Source organism: Manacus vitellinus, unplaced genomic scaffold (genome assembly GCF_001715985.3).
Source record: "Manacus vitellinus isolate BGI_N305 unplaced genomic scaffold, ASM171598v3 scaffold_64_pilon, whole genome shotgun sequence".
In the NCBI taxonomy this organism is placed as follows: domain Eukaryota; kingdom Metazoa; phylum Chordata; class Aves; order Passeriformes; family Pipridae; genus Manacus; species Manacus vitellinus.
The window spans coordinates 428,652-439,184 of NW_021940718.1; the positions used below are offsets into that span (position 1 = coordinate 428,652).

Here is a 10,533-nt window from a genome sequence, read left to right on the forward strand (position 1 = left end):
GTGAAGTCACAGAGGTACCTGGAACACAAAAAGAGGGATATTTACCCCCAAAAAAATCACACAAATACAGGTCAGGACGAGCCGTTTGTGGATCAGCACAACAGCGGGATTTAGTGGGATAAAGTGGAATATGAGCCTGGAATTGTGAGTCTGGGATTGTTCTAATTAAATCTAAGACAAAAAAAACCCCGTGAAGAACTGGTTTTTTTATATCCCTGATGGTTGGGTGACCACCGAAAAATAGGGGGTGTTGCCAACCCTGTGAGAAGTGAGGGGTGGGAGACCTCAAAAGCCACGTGGATGTGGCACTTGGGGACATGTGGTGGCCTTGGCAGTGCTGGGGGAATGGTTGGAATTGATGATCTTTGAGGGCTTTTCCAATCCTGTGATTCCATGACAAGTGTATGAATTTTAGGGGCCTCAAGAGCTGAGCACGAAGGGAACACATGGGACACGTTCGCGTGAGGTGGTGGCTGCCCCATCCCTGGAAGTGTCCAAGGTCACCTTGGATGGGGCTTGGAGCAACCTTGGATGGGGCTTGGAGCAACCTGGGATAGTGGAAGGTGTCCCTGCCCATGGTAGGGGGTGGGACTGGATGGGCTTTAAGGTCCCTTCCAACCCAAACCACTCTGGGATTCTCTGATTCCATGAACGTGGTGATATGATGGTGTTAAGATGTGACCAAATTTCCAGGGCCTAAGGGGGCTCCAGGAGAGCTGGACAGGGATTTTCGGACAAGGGATGGAGGGACAGCACACAGGGAATGGTTTCACAGGGTTAGATGGGATATTGGGAAGGAATTCCTCCCTGTGAGGGTGGGGAGGGACTGGGATGGAATTCCCAGAGAAGCTGTGGCTGCCCCATCCCTGGGAGTGTCCCAGGCCAGGTTGGAGCACCCTGGGCTAGTGGAAGGCATCCCTTCCATGGCAGGGGGTGGGACTGGATGAGATTAAGACCCCCTCCTTCCAACCCAACCCATTCCAGGCTTCCATGACTCCACACACTGTCCCCATGGATCGCTGGCACCCCGTACCTGCCGGCGTCCTTGGAGATGGTGACGGCCACGTCCAGCCCCAGTGCTGAGACCCTCTTGCAAACTGTGTCCATGTCAATGATGGAGTCGATGCACTCTGGCCCACCCTCCACGCAGCACTGGGAGCCCGGGCAGAACCGGCAGTTGTCCAACCCTTTGTAACCCACGTTGTGGCCACACTTCTCCAGGGTGACGGTCGTGGCCATGCCCGACACTCCCACGTGAACCACCAGCTGCAAGGGAAAAGAAACGAGCTGGATCAACCCCAAAAGGGTGGGAAACACACGGCCTGATCCTTGTGGGAGCCTTCCAAACTCTGGATATCCGTGATCCCTGCCCGGGGCACTGCATGTGGCACTCAGAGCTCTTCTGTGGGTGACGAGGTGGTGACTGGTCACAGGCTGGACTCTGTGATCCCAGAGGGCTTTTCCATCCCAGATGGCAGGGATAGATGGGATACTGGGAAGAAATCCTTCCCTGGGAAGCTGGTGAGGCCCTGGCACAGGGTGCCCAGAGAAGCTGTGGCTGCCCCATCCCTGGAAGTGTCCAAGGCCAGGTTGGATCAAAGGAGAAACCTGGGATAGTGGGAGGTGTCCCTGCCTGTGGTAGAGGGTGGGACTGGATGACATTTAAGGTCCTTCCAACCCAAACCATCCTGTGATTCCATGATTCTATTCCCAGTTCATGCTGGAGCTGTTACAGGAGTTCTTCCAGGAGCACTGGGCACTGTACAGCACAATTCTTGTTTCACCTCCTCCTGACCCAAATTGGGATTTAATCAGGGTAAAAACCAGCCCTGGCACGTTCACAGCTGCTGGAGGAGCCCAGGTGGCACAGACTAACCACGGGCTGTCTAGACAGCCCTTTGCAGTGGCCTCTTCACACCGACTGCTCCCAGGAATTGGAGCACTCTGAGCTGTAAAACCCCACAAATTCACATGTTCTCACGACAAAAGATGAAAAGATCCACACCAGGGACCACCAGCCTGAGAGAAGACGTTAAAATTGGGACTTCACACGATGCTCACTGTAGGTTTCAACCCTTTGCTGGGTGGTTTTCCTGCCTTTACTCACTCACTTGGGGGCTGTGCTTCTTCCACAAGGCAGGAATGAGTCGTTGCACTGTCTGGTACTCAACAGGGACCTCGTAGACGTGCAGATCCACGTCATCCCGCAGGCCCAGCTTCTCCAGCTCCTAAAGACACCAGGAAAGCAACAAAACCCAAGGTGGTCAGACAGGAGATGAGCACAGGATTTACTTCTGGAAGGTTTAATGGCAGAGCAAGAGGGGGACATCAGTTTACACCGGGTTGTATAAACTTGTAAACAGCACCTGGAGGGAGTTTACAGCTAAAACTGTGAAAAAAACCCCCCAAACCATAATGGGAACAACAAAGGCACTTCTCCACCTGTGTTAACAGTTCCACCCACAGGACCGTTTGTTGGGCTCTGATGTGTGTGAACAAAGACATCAACATTTAACTGACAATAGTTATCAGCAACACCCACACTCCAAGGAAAGGTTGGCTCTGTTATTTATAGAGGGAGAGAGTCATAATCCCTGCTTTTCTTTTTTTTTTTTCCCAAGGAGTGACTCCGTGGAGAAGGCAGAACTGGAAGGATCAGATCCATCATCCATGCTGGCCTGGAGAGTAAATTCACATTTGTCGCCAGATAAAGAGCTCTCAGGGCTGGGTGACAGCACTGGTGACTCAACTCACACAGTGAATTATTTCTCCCTCTGTGACAGGAAAACATCCCAAATATCCTGGCAATCAACGGAGCCAATTCCCTTTAAACCCTTTAAAACACAAAGTGTCAGTTCGATACCTTGCAAGGACTTTAAAACCAGAGAGAAGGGTGGTTTCTTTGCCCCCAGCATTCCTGAGTGGAAAGCACTGTTTGATCCCAACGCTGGGAGCTTCCCTTGGTTCTGGATGCTTCTCCCAGAAACTCCAGTCCCACCAGCAAAGCTCCAGCTGGACGTTTTTTTCAGCTGGTACCGCAGAACTGAACCTTTCAGAGCCACCAAACCCCAAATTTCCAAGAACTCAGGTACAAACCCACACAGCCTGAGGTGTGAGGGAAAAATGCTCATAAACTAAAGCATCAGCTGAGCCCAAAATTTAGGAGCCAGGCTATGCCAGGAGGGACTTTTCCAGCAGGATCTTAAACATCCCTGCCCATGGCAGCAACTGGATGAGCTTTAAGGTCCCTTCCAAGCCAGACCATTCCATGATTCCATGATTCTCCAGGTGCCTCCTCCTCCTCCCTGAGGGCAGAAGGAGCCATGTGCTCTCACACCTCACCTCCAGGCCTGTCTCTCACCAACCCCTGCAGTTGTTCTCACGGTTCTGAGGCAGAAACAAGCAACAGAAGAGCCACCAAACCATCAAAGGGCACCTCAAAATATTCCTGAACGACCAAGTTACCTCTAATTCAGGTTCAGGTTTGCTGATCAAGAGCCATGAGCTGCTCTTTGAAGCAATTCTCGGGCTTTTTTATTTTTCCTGCTTGCAAACTTCAGGCCAAGGAGTGCAGATCAGCTGCTTTCACTTCAAACCTCGTGTTCCTCCCGAGGTTAAAAATTAAACATTAAAGACAGTCGAAAGGATTTGAGGTTTTGGCCTCCCCCAAAGGTGGGAAGGGAGCCTGGAAATTGGATTTTAGATTTCTAATGTGGCTCAAACTGCCACACCATCCTACCCCTCCTCTATATAAACATGAGCAGTGCTTTAGTATCACTTTTCTGTGTTATCAGCACGAGTGGGTTTTTTTACAGAGGAAAAAAAAACCACCTTTCACACTTGTAGGGACAAAACCACGGTGGTGTAACAAGATTTAAGATTAAGTAAAACACCCAGAGAGGCAAGAGTGAGACTTTTCACAGGCCAGCAGATAGGAGCAACAGTGATAAATCACTGGCTCTGAGGGCAAGGCTGATATTAAAGCCTTGCTGTATTGATTAGTGTCTGGCACACTCAGACATTCATTACCAGAGATGGATGGAAGTGATGGTTCATCACAGCTCCTTTACAACAAACCTGCCTTCAAACCCCTTCCCTGGTTTGTGAGGGGAGTGTTTGTAAAAGGAGGAGTTTACAAATGAGAGGTTCAAACCCCAGCCAGGAGAATAAACCCTCTTTAGGGGCGTTAATTGCTCAGGATTCATCACCACCTCTCTTCACAAGAAGGGATGCTCCTGAAGGATCAGGAGCCAAACAGCTCCTAAGGATGAATCTGGGGGTGGAAAGTTTTACTGGCTGAAAAAGAAAACAGCGTGGACAGGAGGAAGATGCACCAGCACCTCCCTCCAGACAGTTAAACCTTAACTTTACCAACCCACAGTTCGGTTTTAACCAAACCCAGCGCTCGATAATGAAGATATTTGTACTCCCCCCTCCTTCCTTCACCCCCCCAACAACTCCTTTCCCCCCCCAGCCCTGTCTACCTGACAAATACAGCAAACCCAACATGTGTGACCGATTCCCTGACCCCTCCACAATGCTGCTCTTTGTGAGCCTCTAATATCCTTATCAGGTCTGTCTAGACACCCTGACAGCAATTGTCCTTCCTGATGTCAAAACCCACTCTGACCTCTCCTCCTCCTCCTCCAGAAGCTCCTCGGGGGAAGGGGGGGATGAAGGCAGCAGCCCAGGAGCTTCCCATCCCACAGGGCACACCTGTGTCTACACCTAAAGTCACACCAGGGAGGGCAAGAAAACTCATTTCTTCTCCAAGGTCCCTCCCAAGCAAAAAAATTGCAGCTGTAAAAACAACAACAACAACAACAACAACAACAACAATAATAATAAATAATAATAAATCTTCGTATGAAATACTAAAAATATGAAAACACTCAACAGCAAATCCACGTTAACACAGGAGGATTTTTGCTGGAAGCCTTAAAATAAAGTTATTCTTCCCGCTGGGTTTATGGGGAAATCTCTCCCCCGTGTGTGAAAAACCTAAACAGGGATGAAAGTCTTCAAACATTTCACTTCAGGATTTTATTAGATTGCTGCTGCCACTATTCAAGGTGGCCATGTGTAAAAAATCAGCCTTCAAAGCCAAACAGCTACACCAGAAACTCACTGCAGTTCCAGGGAAAAGACACCCCGTGTCCGTGTTCTCCCTAAGAATCCAAATAAAACCAAAAACACCAACGGAGAGGGGAGGAAAAAAAAAAAAAGCAGCAAATTTTACCCTCGGGACGCAGGAGAAATAAAAGCTGCAATAAACCAGAACCAGCCTGAAGCCCTCAAGCTAGGAAGGGGGATTTTTCCAGAGATTGTTTAATTGATTTTTTCCTTCTATTAAAATGCAGATCACACCGTCTGGGATTCGGGAACTCAGACACGCCTTTGTGTCCACTCCGCTCCGTGAAGTCCCCCGTCTGAAACTCGCACAATGCCCACCTCGGCCGGGCTCAAAGACATGCTGTTCCTTTTTTTGTCTGGGCCTCTGGGGGCTGAGACAGGGGAAGGGAAGGCAAATCCTCCCCGCTGCCTCCTGCGAGCCGGGCTGTGCAGGCACGGACCAGACTCGGGGGCTCCGACGGCAACAGCGCCGAGTTTGCTCCTCTCCAAACACCCCCAACTCTGTTTTCTCCTCTCCAAACACCCCCCACCTCTGTTTTCTCCTCTCCAAACACCCCCACCTCTGTTTTCTCCTCTCCAAACATCCCCAATTCCAAATATCTTCCTCTCAAAATACCCCCAACCCCAAGTTTTCTCCTCTCCAAACACCCCCAACTCTGTTTTCTCCTCTCAAAATACCCCCGAGTTTTCTCCTCTCAAAACACCCCCACCTCTGTTTTCTCCTCTCAAAATACCCCCAACTGTTTCCTCCTCTCAAAACATCCCCAATTCCAAATATCTTCCTCTCCAAACACCCCCAACTCCAAGATTTCTCTGCTCAAAACATCCCCAACTCTGAGTTTTCTCCTCTCCAAACATCCCCAACTCCAAGTTTCCTCCTCTAAAAACACCCCCAACTGAGCTTTTTCCTCAAAACACCCCCAACTCCAAGTTTTCTCCTCTCAAAACACCCCCAATTCCAAGTTTTCTCCTCTCAAAATACCCCCAACTCTGAGCTTTCTCCTCTCAAAATACCCCAACTCCACGTTTTCACGGCTCAAAACACCCCCAATTCCAAGTTTTCTCTGCTCAAAACACCCCCAACTCTGCTTCCTCCTCTCAAAATACCCCCAAACTCCAAATATCTTCCTCTCAAAATACCCCCAATTCCAAGTGTTCTCCTCTCAAAACACCCCCAACTCCAAGTTTCCTCCTCTAAAAACACCCCCAACTCTGAGCTTTTTCCTCAAAACACCCCCAACTCCGAGTTTTCTCCTCTCAAAATACCCCCAACTCTGAGCTTTCTCCTCTCCAAACACCCCCAACTCCAAGTTTTCTCTGCTCAAAACACCCCCAACTCCATTTCCTCCTCTAAAAGCACCCCCAACTCCGAGTTTTCTCCTCTCAAAATACTCCCAACTTCGAATTTCCTCCTCAAAAAACACCCCCACCTCCGAATTTCCTCCTCTCCAAACACCCCCAACTCTGTTTCCTCCTCTCAAAACACCCCCAATTCTAAGTTTTCTCCTCTCAAAATACTCCCAACTCTGAGTTTTCTCCTCTCAAAATAACCCCAACTCCAAATTTCCTGCTCTCAAAATACCCCCAACTCTGTTTCCTCCTCTCCAAACACCCCCAACACTGAGTTTTATGCTTTTAAAAGCCAACAAGCCCCCTAAAAATGGATTTTAAAGGCAGGTGGTGACTCCATCCAGCAGCCACTGGTGCCCTGAAGGAACAAAGTGCTGTTTCTCTTCAGGTTTGTTTTTGGAAGCAACATCACAACACCCACCACTCCTCCTGCTCCAGAAACACCCTTTTGTCTGTCTCCTCTAAAATAAAATTAGCTATTTACAACAGCTGCCACTACACAAGCAAGAACAAGCCAAATCAGTGCTCCTCACTCCTGAATTTTAATAATATCCTGCATTTTTTTCCCCATCCACAGCCTGCATATTCCCCCAAACCAACCCTAACTCAAATATATTCATTCCCAAAGGAAAAAAAAAGGCTCTTGGAGGCAAAGGTTTTGTCTTCTCCTACCAGCCAACACATTAGACAGCTGGACATTAGTTGGCTGGAATTGATTAGAGTTTGTGATTTAATTTAAAAGCATTGGAAAGCAGATATTAATCTCAGAGCTCTGAAGGGGAGAGAGACACGCTGGGGAGAAAAATAGATTTAATTCCCCTGGGCAACTGTACTAAAAGGTACCCTGGAATTCCCAGCAGCTTTGGCACAAACCACGTCCAGAAGTGACAAAGAAGTGGGATAATGTGGCAGCACTGTCTCCCTCACTGAGTGTTTTTACAGCAAGAAACCTTCATTTCACTGGAAAGAGCTTAAATTCCTCCTTCTTGCCTCATTTGTGAGGTCTCAGTGTCACAGAGATGAACTCCCAGCACAGGGTGGGATATTTGGGGGTGGGAGTTGGACTCCATGATCCCTGTGGGTCCAGCTCAGGATATTCCAGGATTCTGTGCAGATCCACAGTTACAAGAGGGATAAATCTGATTTATTTGAGCAGGTGGGACCTGCTCCAGCAGCTCCTGTCCCCAGAGAGGTCCAACTCCATCAGAGAGGGGTGATCCAAGGGGAGAAAGGAGGGAGCAGTGGCTGCTTTGCCTTGGAATTACCTTCCTCCCACTCAGCTCCACAAAACCACCAGCTGAAAGTCTCCTCAGGGATGAGACTTGGTTTAAAGGTGAACCAGCTCACCCAGCTTCAAGTCAGAGCTGAGAGAAAAAAACATCCAAACATTCTTCTGGCCTCGGTTGGTTTGTTTATTTTGAATTCTCCAGGGCAGAGGAAGATTCCAGGCTCCCTGCCCCATTTAACAGGGTTCAAAGCTGGGAATTCCTTCCTTGCCTCAGCTAAATTAACTCAATCTCATTAAACTCTACTGGTCAAGGGATTGTCCCCTGAGCAGTGAATCAAACATTATCCAGCTGACCATCTGGATATCTGCACTGAGCTGCTCTCAGTCAGGCTGGGAAGGAGTTAGAAGTTATAAAGAGCAAAAAACCCAAATTTGTAGGGATTTGCTCTCTGTTTTAAAGGTGCTGAGAGGGAAGTTGAGGTGTTACCTGCACTGCAATCCAGCTGGCATTCACAGCGTGCTCTCCAAAGGGCCCAAACCCTGCAAGAGAACAAAAAAAACCCACCCTGGTGAAGTTCATTCTCACAGCTTTGACTCCACTTCGAGCTGCAAGTGCTTTCCTAGTTTAGATATCCTGAAAAAAAAACAACAAACCAACCACTTTTACCACCCAATCCTTATTTCTTTACATCCAAGCACCAAAACGAGACACCTGCATTGAAATATTTCAACTGTACAGGGAAGGAAACCAAGAATTTGCCCCACAAGAACCTTTTTCCCCCCCCCCCCAGACATTTGGGAAGAAGATTTTTTTTTTTTCCCTTCTTGCCCAGGTTAGAAAAACTTGTTATCAAAGAGAACTTTTTAACAAAGAGAACTTGTTATCAGCAGAGGACTCGATGTCAGGGAGTTAAATCACGACTGGATTTTTCTGTTCCTGATTGCTTTGACCCCCAGCAGATGCCTCCACCAGCCTTTCTCAAATGTTTCTTCTCTGCTCAAGTCTTCTCCAAGATCTTCATCAGCACTTAATTACTAAGGAAATTATTAAGGAAATAATCAGGGCTGTTCACAACCCACCCACCCCGAGCAGCAAAGGTTACCATGGCATTACCAAAAATACCTCCTCACCACCTCTTAAATTCCTAATGGATAACTTTGGAGTTAACTGGTGATCCATAACATCTTCTCCTGAGCAAGCACACAAAGGTTGAGCAATTTATCTGGGCGTAATGTCGATACACTTTAATTTACAATGTCAGCATTGCCCTCCGAGCTTAATGCAATTAGGAGGCATAAATTCTGCCCAGCTCCTGAAAGGATTCGAGAGGGACCACAAATATTAAGTGACACCTTAATGGAAATGCCGTGTTTGCCATCAGCAGCCAGGCTGGGGTGATGCTGCACACGAGGAATTCACACACGGCGTTGGCTCGTCCACGCCCGTGGATCAAACCCCAAGGTTGGTACCTCCCCAAAATAAATATTCCCACAGAATCAAAGTGGTGGTGTGTTTTCCCACTCAGCAAAACCCCAAGGCTGTAACACAATCTGTGACTGCAGCACGGGGGATAGGGCAAATTAATGCCTTTTCAGCTGTTTCTGCGAGTCCCTGCACAACTCCCTGAAAACAAACACCGCAGCCCGCTGGGTTTAACTCCTGAATAAAGTGCAATAATCCTATAAAATAAATAAAATACGTATTTTAGCAAGCCAGCCACCCAAAGGCTGAAATTCTACAGGTGTCCAGGCACACAAGGTGATCCCCTTGCCCCGAATCCAAAGGGAAAAAGTGGCACAAGCACAAGGGGGGGTATCACTGCTGTGACTCATCCCCTGCCCGGATCCCTGGAGTTATCCCTTATCCTGGGATAAGGAACTTTGTGGGCACATCCACCCCAGGGCCCTCCAAGGCTCATTAGCAGTAAACCAGCTGCAGGGATTATCTCCTTAACGAGTTCTAAAAAAGAAATTGTGCACAAATAACACATCCTCAGCCGGCACAACCTCGGGAACCGATGGGGGAACACGACACCATCCCCGCTTTTAAAGGGAATTTAACGTGACATCGGTGACATTATCAAAGAGGGGCAGAGCTGACGAGGCAACCGCTGTGTTTTGTAACCAGACTTCCCTTGAAAACGGAGGGGGGATAAAAACAAAGCCCGGAGAAGCCTTGAGAGCAGCAGAACATTCCCTGACACACGTTTTCTGTTTAGTCACCACCGCCCCGCGCTGGATTTGGGGCTGGGAAAGGCAGGATTCGCCACCTGCTCCTCCTCTCTCCGAGACTCTTCCCTGCAAAGACACTTTTTGGCCTCCGATTTCAGCCGCCCCAGCCGAGCCCCCCGCCATTCAAACGGCCTCAACTTCAGCTGCTGGGGAGGGGGGGAAGAAACCTGAATAGTTTCAGGCGAGTTCCCCATTTGTCACAGAACGGCCTCACCCACAAATCACCCCGAGCGGCCTTTGTACCCCGGGGAAGAGCCTGACAGCGCCGGGGCCCCTCGTTCCCTGGTTTATTCTTCCCTCGGGGGCTTCTGCCGTGCTGAGGGGGGCGATTTGGGGAGCAGCTTCCACACCTCGGGGGCTGGGGCTGGGGTGGTCAGCCAGCAAATCCCATCCCCTGCGCCCCTAAATTGGTTTTTTTCCTGCTCCTTGGCAGGCTCGGCTCCCGTCTTTCCACAACCAGCAAGACAGCTGGAGGGGGTTTAGGGATGGAAAAGGGGGATCCAGGTCCCCGCTGCCTGGGCACAAGTGTTAGGAAAGCTGCTGCAAAGCCCCTCAGCACGGGATCCCCCCAGCTCCTGACACCCCTCACA

General features: G+C 49.2%; 1 protein-coding gene across 2 annotated transcripts in view; it reads right to left on the reverse strand.

Annotated features, from left to right (window-relative positions):
* PGPEP1 (pyroglutamyl-peptidase I) overlaps positions 1-8,307 on the reverse strand; it is a 9,097-nt gene extending 790 nt beyond the window's left edge. Inside the window, exons 1-3 of one of the 2 annotated variants that reach the window (XM_018083562.2) lie at positions 8,199-8,307; positions 2,112-2,228; positions 1,034-1,266 (exon numbers count right to left, since the gene is read on the reverse strand). In XM_018083562.2, coding sequence (XP_017939051.1) covers positions 1,034-1,266; positions 2,112-2,228; positions 8,199-8,291 — 443 coding nt within the window. In that variant the 5' untranslated portion in view covers positions 8,292-8,307. Of the gene's footprint in view, positions 1-1,033; positions 1,267-2,107; positions 2,229-8,198 lie in introns of those variants that run through there. The other variant, XM_018083563.2, reaches the window with a different exon arrangement.
* Between the last annotated feature and the right edge of the window lie 2,226 nt (positions 8,308-10,533).